The following is a 21,092-nucleotide window of genomic DNA, read 5'->3' on the forward strand; positions in this document are numbered from 1 at the left end:
TCAATAAAACTCTCATTTTATAATTCCCTCTAGGATTATCTATTAAAATCTCTTTTGTAGAGTTGTTTGAATTAGAGCGTCATCTAATCTCACTTTATGCGTTATTAAAAATCTCATTGAGTCGTCCTGGTTAGAATGATATCTAATCACGCTTTGATTAGAGCGTAAGCTAATCACGTTGACTTGGTCTAATACTAGAACAGTATCTAGTGTTTTCTATCCAATCAATCTCGCTTCCGCTACGCCTCGCTCCATCAATATCGATATATATATAAAAAATTACCAAAATCGATTATCAAATAAATACAACTTATAATCTCGCAAAAAGAATATTACATTCTCATTCTCATTATAGTATAGCACTGAGGTCTAAGCTAATGTAGATAAATTCAATAATCTACAAGAAAATTTGAAGCTTCAAAGTTCAAACTCCCTTATTTGCTCTGTACAAGACCTCAATACCGCATAAATCTCATCATTCATATGATGGTTCCGGTCTCCAGTAACAAAAACGTGAACTTTGCTTTTGATTTCAATCCAACTGCAACCTGGAACTCTCGTCATTCCTTTCTCTTTCATCTCTCGCCTTATATTGGATACATTATCCCATTTACCAGCCACTGAGAGTGCATTTGATAGCATCACATAAGATGATACGTCTTCAGGATCTAATGCCAGGATTCTTCGTGCTGCGAATTCTCCCAGTTCAACATTTGAATGAATTTGGCAACCTCCGAGCAATGCCTTCCAGAACCCAATTCCAGGATCGAAAGGCAAATCATAAAGAAACTCTTTAGCTTCCTTGAAACGCCCTGAACGCGAGAGTAAATCAACCATACAAGCGTAGTGCTCAGGCTTTAGCATACCGGGATCCTCAAGTTTAGCTTGACTGAAATATGAATAACCCTTTTCAACGAGCCCTGTGTGATTACATGCCCATAGCAGGCCAAGAAGAGTGACTCCGTTAGGTCTAATACCATTGATCCTCATCCTTTTAAAGAACTCTATAGCTTCTTCTCCTCTTCCATTCTGTGCATAACCACATATTACAGCATTCCAAGTAACAATATTCCTTTCGGTGAGTTTGTCAAAAACCAAGAGACTATCTTCCATGCTTCCACATTTTGCATAAAAGCTGATTAGAGAATTGCCAACAAACACATCAAGCTTGCCCAAGAACTTGACAGCACAGGCATGAAAACTCTTGCCCATACCAAGTGCGGCTATATTGGCAGCAGCAATGATAGCACATGGAAGAGTCGAATGATTCGGCACCAACCCTTCTCTCAACATCTCAATGAAAAGATTTACAGCTTCTTCATTACGGCCCGTTTGGCTATACCCGCCAATCATTGCATTCCACGAAACAACATTTCTATGGGGCATCTCTTGGAAGAGCTTCAGAGCATCTTCAAACCTTTCCCTCTTTAATAACCCACATATCATAGTAGTATAAGAAACAACATTTGGATTGTGAGTATCTTCAAAAACTCGTGTAGCTTCCTCGATTGAACTCAGCTTGATATAAAGATCCAAAATAGCGCTCCCCACAAATACATTCGACTGAAGTCCCACCTTTGTTGCCCAGGCATGTAGTTGCTTGCCCAAATTAAGGTCCTCTAAAGCAGTTGATGAGGGAATTACAGATCCAAAAGTGAACTCGCTGGGTCTGATATTCAACAGAAGCATTCTTGAAAAGAGATATATGGCTTCTTCATAGTGGTGCTGCTTAGCAAAACGGCCAATTATGGTTGTGGCGGAAACCACATTTAAGTCAGGCACTTCATCGAACACTTGGTGAACACTCGAAAATTTGTCTGATTCGCTACCGCAGCTAACACTGTCCGTTCGAAAAGCTGGGGTTTCGAGTTTTTGTACGCTGGCTTTTTGGGTTTCAATCAGGTAATTAGGGGCTAAAGAGTGCAGTTTGCTGAGCTTGTTAAGGGAGAGAGATGATCTGCATCTACATAATAGTTGGATCATGTGTGATTTTGGCGGGTTATCTTGATTTTAAACTCCCAATCACACCATGAAAGGTTCGCTTTATCCCATTAATGCATAATTGATGTAACATTCACATGCTGATTTTAGTAGTACAAACACTAGTGTTAATGCAAATTACGTTCTATTTAGGTTCAAAGAAAAACATAATTGACATTAATACAAAAGTAATAATAATTTTTACTATGTATTCAAATTAAGGGATTTACTATTAAGATTTTTTTTTATCCTGTAAATATGTGATGTGTGAATCAATCTTATGTCAGTATTGTGAGGTCTTTAAAAGTTTGGCTTAGTGATTTTTATGAAATTTTTTTCAGTTAAATCACCCGAATTCAAATTATGAAAAGATAAATAATTAAAAAAATTTGATTTAGAGGTTGTTTATACATTGCCTCATATGTAATTCTTAGATAAAAATCCAATTGCTGTACAAATAATAAGATTTTACTATTTTATATTTTCATATCAGTTAGATTTTCAATAAACGGGTGTACAAAAATTATGTAACGTAACAACATGTTTTATTTTAGAAATAATACGGTAACGTTTCTGCAGGAAATGCAGAGGATACCGTCTCTTCTCTTGCAACAAAACCTAGATTCTCTTTTCAACGTAACGGCACTGTATCACACAAACTAAACCAACCACCGCATTTGACATTACCGCGACCAAGAGCAGAAACAGAAAAGCCGTCAAAGCAAGCATCGAGCATGGCCATAACCACCACGCGCTCACTCTCCGTCACGCCCGTAACTCGCCGCTCTGCCACTCCAATCAATCCTCTTCGATCCTCCTCTTTATCTTATTCGTTGACTCGACCATTCAGTTCCAATTTGACTCTCAAAGTCCCTAGCTTCCGCGTCTCGGCATCTTCTATGAGCAGCATTCACGCTCCGGAGAGCGCTTCGCGAACCTCTTTTCTTGACCGCAGAGAGAGCGGCTTCCTTCATTTCGTCAAGTACCATGGCCTCGGCAACGACTTCATTTTGGTGCTAACTCTCTCTTTCTTCTTCTCCATTTCTGCTTGGTTCCCGAGAAAATTTAGCAATTCTTTAGAAATTAGTCAAATTACAAAATTTTTACTCAAATCTTTATCTCTTTAATAGGTTGATAACAGGAATTCTACGGAACCTAGGATAACTCCGGAGCAAGCGGAGAAGCTGTGTGATCGGAATTTTGGCATTGGGGCCGATGGAGTGATCTTCGCCATGCCTGGAGTCAATGGCACTGATTATACAATGAGAATTTTCAATTCTGATGGTAGCGAGCCAGAGGTTTGGCCCTTTGTTTAATTCCCTGTGTGTTTGATCTATGTGAATTTGTTATGTTGCGATGTTTGCTTCTGTGATGGATATTGATCGAATAAAACAATTTTCTACTGTTGAGGAAACTGTGTGTAGCTGCTATTTATTGAGTTTTGGTCAGATTTTAATGATCACTTTTCTGTCTTCTAGATGTGTGGCAATGGAGTTCGATGCTTTGCCAGATTCATTGCTGAGCTTGAAAATTTAAATGGGAAGCAAAGGTGATGTTTACCAGTTGGATTTACATTGTATTGTCTTATCAATGAATAATTCTTGCTAGGATATCACTCAGTACAGCACATAAGCAAACTTAAATTGTATGCTGTGCTTGCCAATTGTTTTTTAAGTCAATTTTTGGAGAAAATTAATTTGGAAGTTGCAACTGATATTGAAATTTCAGTAAAAAGAAACTGTTTGAAAAATATTATATTGCAATTAATTATTTTATTCCATCTTGATTATTCGTGGAGGGTATTTACTAATCTGTTTTCCTTTGGTAATTGATGCAGTTTCACTGTCCACACTGGAGCTGGTCTCATTGTTCCAGAAATTCAAGATGACGGGAAGGTTTGTTATTCAGAATCCTTTATTGCATATTTGCAATCCTCCTAACTTCTTAACATGTTAGTGCTTTGAGGACGTTAAACATGTCATGTGGCAAAGCTCTGTATATTTTGAAGCAGTTACAAGATGCAACATAATTACTTAAAATATCAATCTGCTTTTTCTGGTGGCATGCTTTTTATGTTGTGCTTCAATTCAAGTTCTTTTCTGCTTTTGTATCACAAGCTACCTTATCCTTTTTGTGTGTGTATCATTATTGTATCAGTCACTTGTTGCATTTTCAGGTCAAAGTGGATATGGGTGAACCAATACTTAAAGCTTCAGATGTACCTACAAGTTTATCAGCAAATAAAGATCAATCTGTTGTTAAGTCAGAACTTGATGTTGATGGTGTTAAATGGAATGTGACTTGTGTTAGCATGGGAAACCCTCACTGTGTAACCTTTGGTACAAAAGAAGGGCAGGTATGCATTCTGAATAAATTGTTATGTGAGAATGATATTTTTGTTGGGTTTATCCTGTTATATCTTTTAAGGTATTGCTTTTTGCTCTATTTCTCTCTGACATATATAAAGCCATCAATCGTACAGTATCTATCACTGAAGTAAACGTTAACCTGAGTAAAAATATTCTATAGATAAATGTATCACAAGCATTTTAACTATTAGAAACAATTTTGTTATGTTTGTAGGGCCTAATAACTTCATGCGTGGCGCATATCCTATAAGGCTAGAACTCTATTAGCTTTGTTGGCATAATGTTTTTACTATTACACTGGTCTAAATGATGAGTAGAATGGGGAGAAAGAGTATAAAGAATTAACAAAGTTCATGCTGCTTTAAACAAAATGTATTTTTCCTTCTCAATCTCTGATTTTGGGCAGCTTCTTTCTCATCACTATGTGCAAAAATGTTCTATATGCTCATAGATTATTGTATAATTATTCTTATCCGAAGTACTTGTCTCATTCTAGTGTAACTTTTTCTTTTCAATCTCATTCATTTATTTCTCTGATAGTGATCTCTTTGCTTAATGATTGCTATTGAACAGAATTTGAAGGTTGATAAACTAAACTTGGCTGAAATTGGTCCTAAATTTGAGCATCATTCTGTGTTCCCAGCACGAACTAATACAGGTTAGATTTTATCTTATTATGGAGATGTTTTTTTTACTGGAAATGAGTCCAATACTTTCCTTTATAAGGTTTTGTATTTAAAATTATTGTTCATTTCATTTGTAGAATTGGTGTTGGTAAAGTTATAATTGAACTCTGCAGTCTTATGACTGTAAATGAGTTTGCAAGGTTTGAATTAAACTTTGTATCATTAATGCTCAAAGCCTCTAAAATTGTGGACCTTGGTAAACTTCCTAGCATATGCTAGTAAAGAAAAAGTGGTAAATATGATATCTTCATCTTCATGCCTAGGACATATTGGATCTTGGTCCTTTCCTTTTGCATTTTATCATAATACACAAGTTCGCCTTGTCATGACATAAACTGAGTTGTCATGAATTTTGTCTGATGTGATTTGCAGAATTTGTGGAGATTATTTCTCCTTCACAACTGAAGATGCGTGTTTGGGAACGTGGGGCTGGTTAGTAATTATTGCCGATGTTTCACTGTGCTAAAAGTCATGGGATTATTGTATTTTGTTATGCTAAAAGTTTCATGACTTTCTTTCTAACTGTAGGAGCAACCCTGGCATGTGGGACTGGTGCTTGTGCAGTCGTGGTCGCAGCAGTTCTTGAGGGTCATGCCGAGAGAGTAAGTTTAACATGGAAATAAGAAAATGTTATAACCATTTAGGATGCCATAACAATCCCAAAATCCCTCTTTGTGTTTGTATTTCATTTTCCTCGTACTTACCAATTTTCTCGGTAAACAGAGATGCACTGTCGGTCTACCTGGAGGGCCATTGGATATTGAGTGGGAGGAGGAAGACAACCATGTATATATGACTGGCCCGGCAGAAGTAGTGTTTTATGGATCGGTCCTGCTAAATTAATTTATTGTCGAGAACTTCCTTGTCTCAGATTACCTGAATTTTGCAGACGCGCATTGTTAGCTAGAAAGATGTACGAATGTGAATAAAATTTTTGTATTCTCCGTGCTCTAGTTCTGTGAATGCTGTCTATGACTTTATTTACTTTCTTAAGGCTGAAGCTTTCCGCATTAATATGCTTTGGTAGTTCGGTTCTCTTTTCAACCGTGCACATCAGGGTAGCCAAAAGATCTGGGTGCAAATACAATGAAAACTTGTGTATTGAAGACGATAACTGAAAGGTTGGAAGTCTTATTTGATATATATATACATGTATATATTTCGGCTGGAGGATGAGTAGTCGGCCTTTAGTCAAATATACAGTAATTAATCTGTGTCTTCAAGATACCATATGGTCTCTCGTATTTACTCTAAAATGATCCACAGTACTAGTAGTCTGGTTCAAGTGGGAATTTCTAGTGTTCTGGAACATTTGGGTTATTGGGTATTTGGCCCTAATAGCGTCATAAAGCCGACAAAAAATAGCGCATGGTAATACTGTAGTCTGTAGCATTTGAAACGACACACTGCACTGTCAAATGACTTTGATTCGGTCATTATTGTTTTCTTGTTCGGGCTAAATTATCGTTATAAGCCCCAAATGATTACCACAAGATTATCAATTAAGAGGGATGTGACGTTACCTCCGAAGAAGCCTTACCAAAATCCTCTTGATGGAGCATCACGTCAGTTTGAAATGAATATTTTGAGATAATTACTTGATAATTACAAGAAGTTGATTAAACATAATTGAGAGCTCATAAGATTGGTGATAGCTTTTCTCCATTTCCAATTAGAGTAAAGTTTTCACTTTGAAGTTTCAACCGGAAAACGCAATAAGGTGAGGCGCCTCATTTGAAATTTTAACCCACGGGGCCCACTTTTTTTTTAAAAAAGGCCAAGGCTACCTACAACGGCTATTTCCTCCTTACAAATACCCAAACTAGCCGTTACAGAATCAAGCCCCTTGCTTAATTTGAAAAACTCCCTGCGATACACTTAAACAAAAGCATAATAATCTTCGATCATTCATTACAAAGAGTTCTTAAAAGTGAAAAACACAAAAGCACGATCAAAAAGTTCTTTCCAATTCGCTCCTTCATCTCAGATTCTCAGCCAAACAGTCGCGGTAAGTTGCCGGTTTCTTTGTACTGGAAGCTTTTCTAAACTTTCTACAAGAAAAAGAAACGTCTTTGATTATTTTTCATATTGAAAACTGAGTGATAAAGAGTAAATTAGGTTTTGGTATCTTCATGATATGATGCAGGTATGATGATGTCACTCACTCCCGATCAATTTAGAAAAGTTGGAACGGGGTTAACGCCATCGCCGTCTCCTTTCCTCACGCCTCGTCCCGAACGGCGTCGTCCTGAGTCAAGAGGATCCGATTGGAATTCAAATCGCCATGATAGAGATAAAGAGGTCAATGTGCAAGTTCTATTAAGATGCAGGTCAAATTCCAATTGCCTACCTCTCTGCTTTTTGTGAAGTCTCAAATAATTGTAATTCTTGGACTCATTTGGATTATTGCTATAATTCAATTGTGATATAATCAGGCCGCTGAGTGATGATGAGCAAAAATCGAATGTACCGAGAGTGATTTCATGTAGTGAACATAAAAGAGAAGTTACTGTCTTGCAAAGTGTTGCCAACAAGCAAATTGACAGAGTCTTTACTTTTGATAAGGTAAGCTCCTGTTTCAGTATTGATTGCTTTAGGCAATTGAATGTTTCTGACTTCTGAGTTGCGTGCTTAAATGTGAATGTCTTATCTTGTTTTAAATTTTTTGCTAGGTTTTTGGACCAAAAGCACAACAAAGATCGATATACGACCAAGCAATTGTTCCCATTGTTAATGAAGTTCTCGACGGTTTCAATTGCACGGTCTTCGCGTATGGGCAGACAGGCACGGGCAAAACATATACAATGGAGGGTGGGATGAGAAATAAGGTACAAAAAAGACAAAATATAGTTTTAGTCGTCCATGTTTTTGATGCCTGCTGAGGCTTTAGTCTCATGAAATGCTGCAGGGTGGGGATCTACCTGCTGAGGCTGGTGTTATTCCAAGAGCAGTTCGCCAAATTTTCGATACACTTGAGGCTCAGAATGCTGACTATAGCATGAAAGTGTCATTTCTAGAGCTGTACAATGAAGATATAACTGATTTGTTAGCTCAGGAAGATCATTCAAAATCTACTGAAGACAAGCAGAAGAAACCCATTTCCTTGATGGAGGATGGAAAGGGTTGTGTGGTTGTAAGAGGCCTTGAAGAAGAAGCTGTATATAGTGCAAATGATATTTATACCATCTTGGAAAGGGGATCGGCAAAAAGGCGCACAGCGGATACATTGTTAAACAAGCGCAGCAGGTCGAATTCTTTTCTGTTATTTTTCAACACACACACAAATTTTGAATTATGGAAATGAAATTTTGCTAAATTAGATTCTTTTCTTTCACAGCCGCTCCCATTCTGTCTTTTCCATTACTGTTCATATTAAAGAAGCAGCCGTTGGAGATGAGGAGCTTATTAAATGTGGCAAGCTTAATCTTGTTGATTTGGCAGGATCAGAAAATATATCTCGTTCAGGTGCACGAGAGGTATGAAAATCTCTAGTTGATATAAGAATTTATGTTTCTGGTGATTAATTTGATTGTTTATTAGCTATATAGAACAAAAACTTGTGATGTCTTTTATAAGTTTTCAAATATCTAGTTTTGCAAGAAATTACTGATTGGAAATCTAAGAAGCTCATGCATACAATTTTGTAAAGAACAGGCTTCCGAACAAGTTTTTTATTTAGTTTTTTTTCCTTTAAGTTCAGGTTTATGATGGCTACTATAATTAAATCTTCAACTAAACTACAGGGTCGTGCAAGGGAAGCGGGGGAAATAAACAAGAGCTTACTCACACTGGGCCGTGTCATAAATGCTCTTGTGGAACATTCTGCCCATATTCCTTATAGGTTCTTTCAGATGCCTGCCAACTAACTCAAGTACTCTGGTTCTTTTGTATTTTGCTTTTCTCAACTATTCTTTCGTGTTTGCCAAAATTTCTGCACAGGGATAGCAAGCTGACAAGGCTGTTAAGAGATTCTTTGGGAGGGAAAACAAAAACTTGCATCATTGCTACAATTTCTCCATCTGCCCATTCTTTGGAAGAAACTATGAGCACTCTAGACTATGCCTACCGTGCTAAGAACATTAAAAATAAACCAGAGGTTTATTCATCAACTTCTTTTTCCTTGTTTACATTTCATTCTTTCCACTGAGATGAAGCTTATCTTTGTAGGCAAACCAAAAAATGTCCAAAGCTGTGCTGCTTAAGGATTTGTACTTGGAAATTGAGAGAATGAAAGAAGGTTTGACATATTCTTGCATTTGTAGATTATTCTACATAAACAAAGAGCGGGTTTGGTTATTATCCATGAGAAAATTAATGTGTAGATGTTCGAGCTGCTAGGGACAAAAATGGTGTTTACGTTCCGCATGAAAGATATGCCCAGGAGGAAGCTGAAAAGAAGGTAAAGTTTTAAAAATGAAGTTCCATACATCTTTTTAATACATAGACCATATTGTTAGTGCTTTATAGATTCATATGCATCTTTTTATTAGTGAAGTCACAAATATCCTCAGTCATGAAACTCTCAAGCTATCACTTTTCTCCAAATCATTAAATTAATCTACTAAATCCTCAAAAGAGGGAAAAAAAAAGGAAAAAAGTTTAGAACCTATGTCTAAGTTGAAGGCCACACCAAATGTGAAACACAAAAGCTGATCTACATATATTCAATATCCAATAAACCATTTGTCATTCAGTTTATGAAGTAATTTTAGGACCTGCAATTATCAATGAAATTCTCAATCCTACATGGAACTTGATTTGATTGGAAATCTTAATGCATATGGATGAACACACCTCGCAGGCAAGGATTGAGAAGATCGAGCAATTGGAGAATGACCTTAACCTCAGTGAGAAGGTATAACTTAATTTTCGTTCTCTCCTGTTCTCATATACGATGCTTGCGGCAGTTTAAGAGACTCTTACCTTCTTACAGGAGGTTGACAGATTCCGTGAACTGTATCTCACTGAGCAAGAACAGAAACTAGATCTTGAAAGCGAGCTCAAGGAATGCAAGGTAATCATGAAGCTAAAAGTTTTCTTATTCGTGCTCAATTGTCTGTCTTCTGATAATAATGTAATGAATGTTTCTCCAGATAAATCTGGAAAATAGAAGCAAAGCATTGCTTGATCTTCAAGAGAACCACATGATAGCCCTATTGACTCTCAAGAAAAAGGAGTTTATAATCTCCAAGTTGCTATGCTCTGGTAAGATACTAATCATCATCAACATTTAGGACCTACCATTATGTGTTACCTATATATTAAAAACTATTTCCATGAACAGAAAAATCCATAATTGAACAAGCAAAGGAGTTGCGAAATGAGTTGCAAAATGCATCAGAGGATATAACTTCACTCTTCTCAAAGTTAGGTATGGAAAACTGTTCAGTTCTTGTTTAAAATAGCACTAATGAATATTTCTTAACGTGTATTTCTCATAAATCTTTTTGATGCGTTAAATGAAGTTCAAAATGTTCTATAGGTTTTTGTTAATATCTTATTTTCTTTTAAATATGGATCTAGTAATCTGATTTTGAAATTGGCTAATATAGTTTGAAAGCACATAAGCACATCTTAAATTCATTGTCTTTAAGGGTTGTTTTCATGAAAATAAGCGAAACTGTTGAACTCTTTACAGATCAAAAAGACAGGATGGAAGCAGAAAATCAGAGCCTTGTTTTATCATTTGGTTCTCAGCTAGATCAGAGCTTAAAAGAGTTGCACAAGACCATTCTTGGTTCAGTTTCTCAACAACAGCAACAACTAAGATGCATGGAAGAGCATGCTCAGTCATTCCTAGCAAGTAAATGCGATGTAAGAGACCAAAATTGTTTATTGTTGTTTCTTCTGTTTTTTAATTATTATTTTTTATTATCAGATTATCTCGATGATAATTGACCATAAAATGATTGACAGGCAACACATATCTTGGAATCAAGGATTAAGAAAATGTCAGAGACATGTACTGCAGGCCTAGAACTCTTGAAGGAACTTGATAATTCAATGCAAAAGAAAGCATCCTCTGACATGGAGCAGATAAGCTCTAAAGTCTCGTCTCAAACCATGGCCGTTGAGCAAGTATGGAGTCAGAGGAGAATAATTTTTCTTCCTTGAATATATTTCAAATGGAAATGCTAAAATTACTCCTGTTTTTTTTTTTTTTTTTTCCTGGTTTACAGTTTCTTGTTACCATGGTGTCGGAGGGCAAGGAGGTTATTGAGGACATCAAGAATTCTCTGAGTCAGCAAAAAGAGCTATTAGCATTATCTGCTCAACAACAAGAAGAGGTGTGGTGGCACCTTTGTATTTTTATTTCCTTTCACTGATGGTATATCATTCGAGTCTCTAGTTTTTTATTTAATTTAGATCATTCTATTGGAATTGGCAGGGTTTACAACGGAGCTGGATTTCTTCACAAGAAATTTCAAAGGCAACTACGGACTTTTTCAATGACATCCATCGTCAGGCTTCTAAACTCAAGACAATTCTTGAAGAAAGTCAGACTGAAAAATCAAAGGAATTAGATAACTTCAAGAAGACATTTAAGGTAAGGTTTTATGCTGGAGAATGGATTCATGTAAAGATTAATTGGAGTATAGAGACTGACAAACACCCACTGCTGTACAAACAGGAAGAGGCTGCTAAGGAGGAAAAAGATGCTTTGGAAAAAATTGCCGTGATATTAGCAAATTTGACATCACGGAAAACTGCTATGGTGAGATGAGTCATATCATCAATTCTTGGAGTGTCTGTTGAATTTTGAACAGCTTCCATTATTTTGTACTTGACATTATATCTTAATCTTTAGGTCTCAAAGGCATCGAGTAACATCCAAGACACAAATATACAGCAGAATAAGAGATTGCAAAATGAGATTTCTAGTGTGCAGCAGGTGTCAACCGATGCTAGAAAGGAGTTGAGCAAATACATACAAAATGTGGAAAGTCATTTCATGGAAGACACTTTCTCAGCAGCCGAGTCTAGAGCTATCATGGAAAACAGCCTCCAAGAGTGGTCAGCAATTTTCCTTTTTACATTGTTTAACAATCATAACAGAAAAGGAAAATTCCTCATCCTATATAAGTTTACAAATCCTAGTATCTGACAGCAGATTTTTCTAAACTCTCCAATCAAACGGGGATAGCTGGCTACTCCCCAATGGGGGTAGCCAAGATTTACCTTCATTTCACAGAGTAGTTGCGATTAAGCTCAATTTCATTGAAATGCAAGTATTTTGTAATCAATGCTAAGTACTCATATTTTCATTGCAAGCAGCTCAAAGACTGTAGATTCTTCTAGGCAGCAGTGGGAATATGCTCAATCGTACATAAGGAATCTTAATACAAGCAGCACTGCGGAGATCAAATCTGCTATAAAGTAAGTGCTTTTTCTCATTCCATAGTTTATCTGAATCTATCCTTTTTCTTGTTTTTTCCCCCTTAAGTTGAATTATCATACCATGAGTGTTTCAACAGGGAAAATATTAGTGCAAATCAAACCGCACATGAAGAATTTAAATCTGCTTGTTCTTCAATGGATATGGATTTTGGTGCTAAAGCTGGTGATATCGTTGTGTCTGTAAATGGTAATTCTCACTGGTTATGCACCAGAAAAGAGCTCCTTGCCTCCTCCTCTATGAAATTGAGTATTCTTCTTGTGCCTAAACCAATAACACTTGTGTGTGCGCCTGACAGATTTGCTAATGCGGGATCGTGAAAGTAAGATGGAAATTGACTCTATAACTACCATTTGCTTGGATCAACTAAAATTCGTACAAGAAAAGCATGGTGAAAACTTATCAACCATCAGAAACCAAGCAGAAAAGTGCTTCACAAAAGATTACATGGTAAGTCTTGACTGCCCGAATTTTCACGTCATTTTGAAATATACTAGTGTTTGATTCCCTAAATCCTATTTTTCACATTTCCTTGAAAATGTACCTTTGAATTTTAATGAAGTCCTCACAGAACTGTACACACATTCTTATATGAACAGGTTGACCAGCACACTAGCACGACACCAAAGAAACGAGCTATAACAGTGCCCAGCTTGGCATCCATAGAAGAGATGAGAACGCCTGCCTTCGAAAATCTCCAAGTAGAGAACATTTCAGACAACAACAGATCGAAATTAGGCCACCATGAAAGCAAGATCCCGCAGCTGCTGCACATGGCAGCTTCACCTAATAGAACTCCTTTCTCAGATGTCAATTGATTTCAAGCTTTTTGGTACATGATCGGAACTGTTTAAACAAGAGCAGCTTCGCCCTTTGCTCATCAACCGATGAGTTCAATTCTAAGATTAGCCATGTTAGTCTGCATATTTTGTTAAGAAGTTGATACCATTATTTTATATATATATATATATATGGTCTATTATATTGTAACAATAATTTTTACTATTCCTGTGAACTTACAAGTTACATCCGCTAACTAAACCTGAAAGCTTTAGCGATTAGCCAAAGAGTTTTTGAACATTTTAGAAGCAGGAGGCAGGAGCAATTTGGTTGTTATTGACTGCTGGACTTCTGTCCATTTTGGTCTTTTTTATTTATTTATTCATTTTTTCCAAAGCACCTTCACTTGGACAATCTCAACTGATTTATGTGACAAGTCAATTTTTAACGCCTTAAGCTTGGAAAAATTATTGCCATCGCCTAATTTGCTCATTCAAAAAGCAACCGCATGTCTGTGGATTACAGGAAGTGTGTATTAATTGCTTTGTTTTTTAATTTAGTTCAATATAGGAATAAATGCTTCACACCAAATCTTAGTCGCCGAATTAAAGAGATAAATTAATTTATTTATAAGTGAATTATTTCATGAATATTACTTCAGCCGGCGGCGCTAGCTGATGATAACTGCTGATCCTTTCTTGCATGACTTAATTATTCATGACATATATAATTCTTTAACAACCACGTGCCATTTTTTTTCCCCTTTGATATTTAGATAGCGACTATTGTCCACTTTTTCACAAATACGGTTATAGAGTGTGTAGTTGGATGTGTATACAAAGCATAAAATTCTCAAGTACTCTTGAAACACTGCTTATTTTTTATTTACTGTTTATCTCACGTGTGTTTTAATTAATAATAATAAAATATATACACAAGTGATAGGTAGTGTTTGCGGCTGATTTTGGGTCAATGAATAAAAAACCACAAAACCAACCCAAGAGCAATAAATTTATATTTTTTTTGGGGAGCGGGGTACCTCGCTTGTTCGGCACGTGCGGGCTGTTTAGGCTTTTTGTGGAGTGAAGGAGGATTGAGATGACGGTAGATATGGAGGGGGTCTGACTTAAGATGCGGAGGGCTGGTGAAACTCGCCTTAAACCTGCGAAACAACCAAAAAAGAGGTCAGAGGTGGAGCCGAGGGTGGCTGGCGACCACACTCCGAAGCTCAAGTCAGAGTCAGGTTATCTCATGTTAGAGAGCTTGCAAACTCTCGGTAATGGAGGTTTTGAGGTTGAAGAAACCCTAGTTTTTTTGTGGTGAGTGTGTTAACTTACTTAATAAAAATCAAACCTGAGTATTTATATGGTGTATCTCGGTCGCCGTGCCACCTGGCGCTATTTTAGTGGCGTTCCCTGCTGTCATGTCAGGAATATTCTTATTTTCATGCGTATGGCGGCTTAGACATTTCAAAAATATGAGTGGAGAGCAAGTTTGTGGCGTATTCACGTGCTGGGCGTAGTGGAGTGATCCCGCGTACCTCTGCAATTCTGTTGTAATTTTGCAGGCGTAGCAGGAAAAGCTGGTGGTCCCAACTGTCATAATATCACACTTTTGGCGGATTCGCTGGCGTGACAAGCGACTGTCTCCTCTTTTGCAGCACGAGATTTTCTTATTTTTTAACACGTATCAAACCGATCTTTTTTAGATTCGGGGCCCACATATCCCTTCACATATTTACGAAGACTTTTGTATCCTTTCATGGTGTACCTGAGGTACCCCCGGAGTGCTTAGGGTAGCCAGGGTACCTAGGATACCCGAGGTACCCGAGATAAATTAATCTCTTAAATATCGACACGTGATGCTTCATCATTGGCCTCATATTTCCTTCCTAAATAACATCCCCCTAGTTTCTTTGTGGCGAATGTAATTGATGCACAAGAAACTCTTAGAGGAACTGTGCGTGACACGTGGCGATATTTACACACTGAACTAATGCATGTATTCTTGGAGGAACATCCCCCTGGTTTTTTTTTTTGGAAACACCAAACTGATGCATGTCTTCACGTCTCTCCAGCTTTTCTTGAGGGAGCAGTAACCACCTGACACATGATTTGAATTTGAAAACACCATTCTGCAAAAATTATTTAACCTCTCACTTCATAAAGTATGATTTGTCAGGTTGAATTAATCCTGCTCCGCTCCTTTTATGTTACCACTTTATTTTGAAAATCCCAAAAAATCTCCTATCAAGTTTAATTGCCTCCCGTGGCTTCTTCTTGCTCTGGCTTTTGAATTTCAAATCTAGTCAAATCTTTTCAATCACAGGCTTTATGTCATCTTCCTTTTTTTTTTTTTTTTGACAAACCATCTTCTACACGTTTTTATTTCCACTTTACTCTCTTTCATTTTGCAATCCCCAAAAAAATTTGTTTTCTCTTCTTCTCCAATTTCCAACGCCTCCTCATCTCCCTTTTTTCTTCTTTATTCTGCCTTTTGCTTCTTGCCCTTTCGGCATCCATCTCCCTTTTTTTTTCTTTGCTTGCTCCCAGCCCACCATCACATTTTCTTTCTCTTTTTGCATTTCTCCTTTTTCTCTTTTCTTTATCTTCTTCCAGACTCTATTAACATTTCTCCTCCAGGTAATCTTCATTTACTTCTCTTTTTCCTTTCTCTTTCTTGGCCCACCATCACTTTTTCATTCTCTTTTGCTTTTCTCCCTTCTTTCAGTCAACTCTACTTTTCTCTTCTTCTTTTTTTTCTTTTTCTCTTTTTCCTTCCCTTTCGGCTGCACTTCTTTTTGCGCGTTTTCGGCGGGCTCTTAGCGGTTGCTGAGGCGATCTCCGATGCCCGATCTGCCCGGAGCGCGGCCGTGTCTCACGGCTTCCAGCGAGGTCTCCTTCCCGCAGGTTGGCGTGATGTTTCTCTCCCCCGCATTCACTTCTTTTTCTTCTTCTCTCTTTTCTTCCTCTACTGCGTTTTCTTTGGCTTCTTTTTTTTTATCACATTTATTATAACTATTATTATAATATATGTATACACACATACTTCTCCATGCAGCACATGTTTTTCTTTCTTCTCTTCTCTTTTTTTTTTTATCCAGGCTCCCCCCATTTTTTTTATATCATCTAAGCTCCCTTTTTTTTTTTTAATTCTGACTTCCTCTTTTTTTTTTTTTTTATCTCCAGGCTCTCCCCATTTTTTTTATATCATCCAAGCTCTTTTTTTATTCTGACTTCCTCTTTTTTTTTTGTTTATCTCCAGGCTCCCCCTTTTTTTTTTATCTCTAACGAATTTCATTGTGTCCATGACAGCCTCTGCACAGCTCCATCTTTTAAGCAATTTTTGGCGATCTGTGACTTCTCTTGGCGATTTATAGTCTAAAACTTACTTTTTTGTGACTGAAATTTGCTGCTCTCGGTGAGATCTAGGTATGAATTTTTATACCTATTTTTGGCTTCTTTATTTTGAAAAATAATGTTGTGGCTTTGTTTCTAGATTTGTTTCAAGATTTGTTTCAAGTTTTCATGCAAAGTGTTGGCATTTTTCTTTTTTATTTATGCTTTTATTGGTGGATGTTGGTGTTTGGCTTGTGATGGATGAGGTATGAAGTTGTGGGGGTATGTTTTGATGTGGAGGCTTTCTTTTTCAACTTGTGTCTTGTGTTTTTAGGGAAAGAAGATGGGGAGAAAAATTGTTGGGAAAAAAGGGTCGTAATGTGGTCAGGGAGCCGGGGGAGACGAGTAAGGAGGTTCCCCTTTCTGATTCAGCCCCTAATATATCCCTTAGTGACGACGATGGATCCCCTTCAGTTAGTCCTAAGTTATCTCGAACCAAACCTAGTAAAAAATCAAAGATTAAAGGGAAACACCTAGCCAATCCAGCCCATAGAAAAACTCGTGCAAAGATTTCCAGACCTAAATCTCCTATTCCTGTCAGCATTCCAGAACCTCCCCTAATCTCTCCCTCTGTCCCTGTAGCTCGTAAGCTCTATGCATTATGGGGTAGGCCGGCTACTCCGAGAGATTTAGAAAGGGTTAGAGCTAAATATAACATACATCCTTCTGTCCACCTGAGGGTACCTCACAAGGGTGAGCGCCCTGAGCACCCCCATTCTGATGGTATTGCCTTCCATATTGACCTTTTTTACCTAAGTCTCCGTTTACTTCTTCAGCCATTTTTTAGAAAAATATTTACTGAGATGAAAATTACTCCCGGACAGTTATCTTTACCCGGTTGGAGACTGCTCACGGGACTGGAGGTTCTGTGGCTAGATATTTTTGGGGAGGATATTTCTTATGGAAATCTAAAGGGGCTTTATCAGTTGAAGAAGCCCGCTGGTTTATCCGTAGTTTATTTTGCTACTTGAGGGGTTCATGGTAAGTTGGTGAGACTGGATCCCTTGCTGAAAAAGGGCTATAGATATGGGTGGTTTGTGGCTGAGGACGAGTAGGGGAGGAGCATTCCAGCGGGGAATGAAGTTGTGCAAGTTCGGAACTTTTTCAATGAAGATAGTATGTGTTTCTTTCCTCCTCTCTCCCTTTCTATTTATATATACATTTCTCGCATGAATTTTCTTCTTATTTATTGTTTCTTGGGATTTTTGCAGACATCACTTGGACCAAGGGAACATGCCCAGTTCATGAAGTGGGGAGAAAAGTGAGTGGTGTTACAGAGAAGTTCCAGTTTTTGCAGAGTGATGGTGATGTTCTGAGCACTACCCGGTTGACGAGAGCTGGTCTGATCGAGAAGAGTTTTCCGTCTTCTTCGGGGGGCGATTCACGTATGGCTATGTGGTGTTGTTGGGGTACCCTGCCTTCATTGGTTCTGTGGGGTGCCCCCATTATTTGAACAAACTTTTTTCCTTCTTTTTTTTGTTTTGGTGGTCATCTCTTATTTTTTCTTAATGTGCCTTTTTGCTAATGACGACTTTGTTGTTTATTTTCATGATTTGTCTCTTTGTCTCACCTCTTTTTTTTTTTTTTTTTACTTGATGTTGGATAAGTATGGACCTTTTTGCCGAAGATTTTGACGCCTTCTTCAGTCGCATGAGCGGCAGCTCCTCCAATACCCTGGGTACCTCAGTAAAAGGTGACCGACCTCCCGTCGTTCCAGGCGGCAAGGGCAAATTGTCCGTCTCATCTTTTGGGAGTTCTCGGGGTACCCCGGCTACTCACAAGAGGAAGCTTAGCTCTTTGTTCACGGTTCCTAGAGATCTTGTGGAGGGTGAGCTGGACCTGGTGGCAAATAAGCGGATATCTCATCTTCCTGATTACTTCCTTCATTCCTCCGAGTGCATTTCCACTGACATGGCCATGGAGGCAGATAGATTGGACTTAAATGAGCGTTATAGCCGAGCGCTCAAAGCTTGTCATGACGTGAGTGCCTCTCACTCTCTTTCTCTCTTTTTTTATATCGTTCTGACTCCATTTTCTTCTTTTTATTATTATTTGTGTAGGCGGCTTTCTACCTTAGCCATGGTCTCCGAGACCTTAGTGGCATCTCGACTGCACAGACCGAGGTAAAGAGGCTGCGACGTGAGGTTAGGCTCGGCCAGTCTCGGGAAGAGAAGCTGGGAGAGGAGGTCAGGGCTTTGCAAAGGCGCTTGGACGACCACGCCCGAGAGAACAGTTGAATGTCCAAGAAGTTAGAAGAGGTAAAGTCTAAGCACGGTGGGCTACTATCTCGCTAACCGGAGATGATGGACAAGTCGACTATCCTGAAAGTGATAGAGCACAAGACGGTAACCCAGGCTCCACCATCTTACAGCCCACAACAATCTTCGGGGGTACCCCAAGTACTCTAGGCGGATCTCCCTTCGGTTAGTGCTGTTCGTGTGGGTAGCAGCTCTTTGACCGCGAGTGTTCCTGTTGATGCCCCCGTTGAGAGGAACGGTGTAGAGGATGTCCCCTCTTCTGCTTGATCTTGCTATTTAGAGTTTTATCTCGAGATGCCTTAGCAGCTTTCTTTCTTTGCTTATGTACCTTTGTAGTATAGTTTCATCCTTTTGGTGTGTTGGGATACTTATCTTTTGGAAGGTTGCCTCGGCAATCTTGCTACTTATTCGCATTAAACTTCTATAAATGCCATTGAATTTCTTGCTTATGATTGATTTGTGTTGACTCGTGGGGTTTTCTCGGGTACCCCAGGCACCCCGCTGATGTATTTTTGGCGCTTGCGTGGTGATTTCCGTAGACATGCTCGCTGCTCGTCTTAATAAAGATTATGGTGTATCTCAAAAATTTAATAATATGTGCATCATCATAATATAAAATGAAATTCATAATTGGCGAAACCAAAATGTAAATAAAGGTTATGGCGTATCTCGAATAGACTTGTGGAGTTTCCTTGGGTACCCCATGTACCTTTTTTTTTTTTTTTGTTCGAGGACTTTCTTGGCCTCTTTTCTTGCAAAAATGGTTAAAAATATGCTAGTTTTGCCATCTGCTTCTAGTTAATATTTAATAAAATAATGCGAATTGAAGGACATGCTTGCCTACCTCGTTTCATTTATCTATTCTTTACTTGGCTCAAGTAAAAGAATGGAGGTGTGGGCGTGTGCATACCTTAACGGAGCCTCATGGCACTAAGGTATGCTGGTTTACCTCGCCCTCGAGCCTTCTTTGACCATCCATCTTTAAATTTGTTGTATTCTTTCTTATTGACGTTGACCTCGAACAGATCTTCACGATCGAATCGAGGCAGATACCTCAGGTTCCCATGATTATCTTGAAATGGAGCAATTATAGCTGAATAAGACATGGCGTAATAAGATAGAGTCACATTAATGGCGAAAATTTAACTGCAATCACATTCGGTAATAAAAAAGGAAAACACACATCATCTCATAAAGTAAAAAACATACTTATAAACGATAGAACCAAGATCATTACATGATAATGTTCTATTATCTTAAAGAAATGGGGGATCCTAAGATCACCCATGTCATTAGAGACTTGGAGAATTGAAAAGTGCAACTAATCAGTTTAGGGTACTCTGGGTACCCCGCATGATAAAGTACACCACACAATAAATCAAATATTATAAACGCATAAGCATTGAAGAAAAATAAATAAAGTAAATAGAAAGAGGTAAAGTGCTTCCCTTTATTAGTAGTACTTCCTTGGTATGGCAGCATTTCATAAGTGTTTTATAATTGTTCTTTTCATTTAGAGTAGCGTGTGTGCTCATTCATTTTCTTCCTTCGGCACCTGGGGATCCAGGGGTACCTCTAACTCTTCGATTAACGCTGAATTAGGACTTTGGGGTACCGCGGGTACATCATTCATAACCGCATCTACCTCAATTGGCCCTACTCTTTTTTGTTTTAGAGGACTAGTTGTCTATAACACTTTCCACCGTCCAGCTCTTCATTTTCTTGCAAGCGCTTAATTAGTAAGGCGAATAAATGTCATTGGACTGCTGGGGTACTCGAGGTACACCAGGAATATTCAGCCTTCTCCCACGTGGGGTTGGACGAGGTAAGCTGTGTACCCGGGGTGCTCGAGAGGGTACCTGAGGTACCTCGGCTCTCTTAGGTTTCTTCTTATTTCTCACAACTTCTACTCTGTCTTCCTCCCGCTTTAGGTTACACTTCTCATCTATTTCTATTTGTTGTAGGGCTCGAGAACGAGCTTCCCCATATGAAAGAGGGCTGTGTTTTTGAAATGACCGCTATAACTTCCTCAAACACAAATTCTTTTCAAAATGAGTGTGAGTATGTTGGTGACCAAACATACCGGTATACAACACCCCTTGGTGGAAGCAGGTTACGTATTCGGCTAAAGGCTCCAAATCCCCTTGCTTGATGAAAGCAAGCTTGGAGGATGTTATATCTTGGGTGGATGCATAACCAAACTCATGAACAAAATCTTTTAGGAG

General features: G+C 38.3%; 4 protein-coding genes across 7 annotated transcripts; 3 read left to right on the forward strand and 1 right to left on the reverse strand.

Moving 5' to 3' along the window:
• Positions 1-417: 417 nt before the first annotated feature.
• LOC18038603 (pentatricopeptide repeat-containing protein At5g42450, mitochondrial) lies at positions 418-2,161 on the reverse strand. The gene has a single exon (XM_024182210.1). The coding sequence runs from the start codon at positions 1,981-1,983 to the stop codon at positions 418-420; it is 1,566 nt and encodes a 521-aa protein (XP_024037978.1). The 5' UTR covers positions 1,984-2,161.
• Positions 2,162-2,528: 367 nt separating this feature from the next.
• On the forward strand, positions 2,529-6,049 carry LOC18039528 (diaminopimelate epimerase, chloroplastic). Its single transcript, XM_006428945.2, has 9 exons — positions 2,529-2,993; positions 3,111-3,278; positions 3,459-3,529; positions 3,818-3,875; positions 4,157-4,336; positions 4,923-5,007; positions 5,408-5,467; positions 5,564-5,637; positions 5,759-6,049. The coding sequence occupies exons 1-9, from the start codon at positions 2,715-2,717 to the stop codon at positions 5,876-5,878; spliced, it is 1,095 nt and encodes a 364-aa protein (XP_006429008.1). The 5' UTR covers positions 2,529-2,714; the 3' UTR covers positions 5,879-6,049.
• An 844-nt stretch (positions 6,050-6,893) lies between these two features.
• On the forward strand, positions 6,894-13,369 carry LOC18039529 (kinesin-like protein KIN-5B). The gene is made up of 24 exons (XM_006428946.2): positions 6,894-7,043; positions 7,182-7,365; positions 7,471-7,600; positions 7,708-7,863; positions 7,944-8,281; positions 8,373-8,511; positions 8,779-8,876; positions 8,975-9,131; positions 9,203-9,272; positions 9,358-9,434; positions 9,837-9,890; positions 9,969-10,049; positions 10,129-10,240; positions 10,320-10,406; positions 10,674-10,849; positions 10,952-11,113; positions 11,215-11,322; positions 11,424-11,582; positions 11,667-11,750; positions 11,844-12,049; positions 12,311-12,412; positions 12,511-12,620; positions 12,730-12,881; positions 13,031-13,369. Exons 2-24 carry the CDS (start codon positions 7,184-7,186, stop codon positions 13,247-13,249), a joined length of 3,159 nt encoding a protein of 1,052 aa, XP_006429009.2. The 5' UTR covers positions 6,894-7,043; positions 7,182-7,183; the 3' UTR covers positions 13,250-13,369.
• Positions 13,370-15,639: 2,270 nt separating this feature from the next.
• LOC112097175 lies at positions 15,640-19,467 on the forward strand. 4 transcript variants are annotated; one of them, XR_002904801.1, is made up of 5 exons: positions 15,640-16,120; positions 16,526-16,642; positions 16,884-17,332; positions 17,434-17,725; positions 17,821-18,198. XR_002904801.1 is itself a non-coding variant. In XM_024181471.1 (4 exons), the coding sequence occupies exons 3-4, from the start codon at positions 18,218-18,220 to the stop codon at positions 18,844-18,846; spliced, it is 549 nt and encodes a 182-aa protein (XP_024037239.1). In that variant the 5' UTR covers positions 15,640-16,120; positions 16,526-16,642; positions 17,821-18,217; the 3' UTR covers positions 18,847-19,467. The 4 variants fall into 4 exon arrangements, 2 of the variants coding, with proteins under 2 accessions (XP_024037239.1, XP_024037238.1); XR_002904800.1 differs by having other exon boundaries at positions 16,884-17,725; XM_024181471.1 differs by lacking the exons at positions 16,884-17,332; positions 17,434-17,725 and adding an exon at positions 18,670-19,467 and having other exon boundaries at positions 17,821-18,589.
• The last annotated feature ends 1,625 nt before the right edge of the window (positions 19,468-21,092 follow it).

This window comes from Citrus clementina, unplaced genomic scaffold (genome assembly GCF_000493195.1).
Source record: "Citrus clementina cultivar Clemenules unplaced genomic scaffold, Citrus_clementina_v1.0 scaffold_6, whole genome shotgun sequence".
In the NCBI taxonomy this organism is placed as follows: domain Eukaryota; kingdom Viridiplantae; phylum Streptophyta; class Magnoliopsida; order Sapindales; family Rutaceae; genus Citrus; species Citrus x clementina.

Bases quoted from the DNA above. Each gene is read 5' to 3' on its own strand.
- LOC18038603 (XM_024182210.1), bottom strand. From the start codon at position 1,983: ATGATCCAACTATTATGTAGATGCAGATCATCTCTCTCCCTTAACAAG.
- LOC18039528 (XM_006428945.2), top strand. From the start codon at position 2,715: ATGGCCATAACCACCACGCGCTCACTCTCCGTCACGCCCGTAACTCGC. The intron at 5,008-5,407 runs GTTAGATTTTAT...TGTGATTTGCAG, and splicing joins CCCAGCACGAACTAATACAG to AATTTGTGGAGATTATTTCT. The intron at 5,638-5,758 runs GTAAGTTTAACA...CTCGGTAAACAG, and splicing joins TTGAGGGTCATGCCGAGAGA to AGATGCACTGTCGGTCTACC.
- LOC18039529 (XM_006428946.2), top strand. From the start codon at position 7,184: ATGATGATGTCACTCACTCCCGATCAATTTAGAAAAGTTGGAACGGGG. The intron at 10,241-10,319 runs GTAAGATACTAA...TTCCATGAACAG, and splicing joins CTCCAAGTTGCTATGCTCTG to AAAAATCCATAATTGAACAA. The intron at 11,583-11,666 runs GTAAGGTTTTAT...CTGTACAAACAG, and splicing joins ACTTCAAGAAGACATTTAAG to GAAGAGGCTGCTAAGGAGGA.
- LOC112097175 (XM_024181471.1), top strand. From the start codon at position 18,218: ATGGACCTTTTTGCCGAAGATTTTGACGCCTTCTTCAGTCGCATGAGC. The intron at 18,590-18,669 runs GTGAGTGCCTCT...TTATTTGTGTAG, and splicing joins CGCTCAAAGCTTGTCATGAC to GCGGCTTTCTACCTTAGCCA.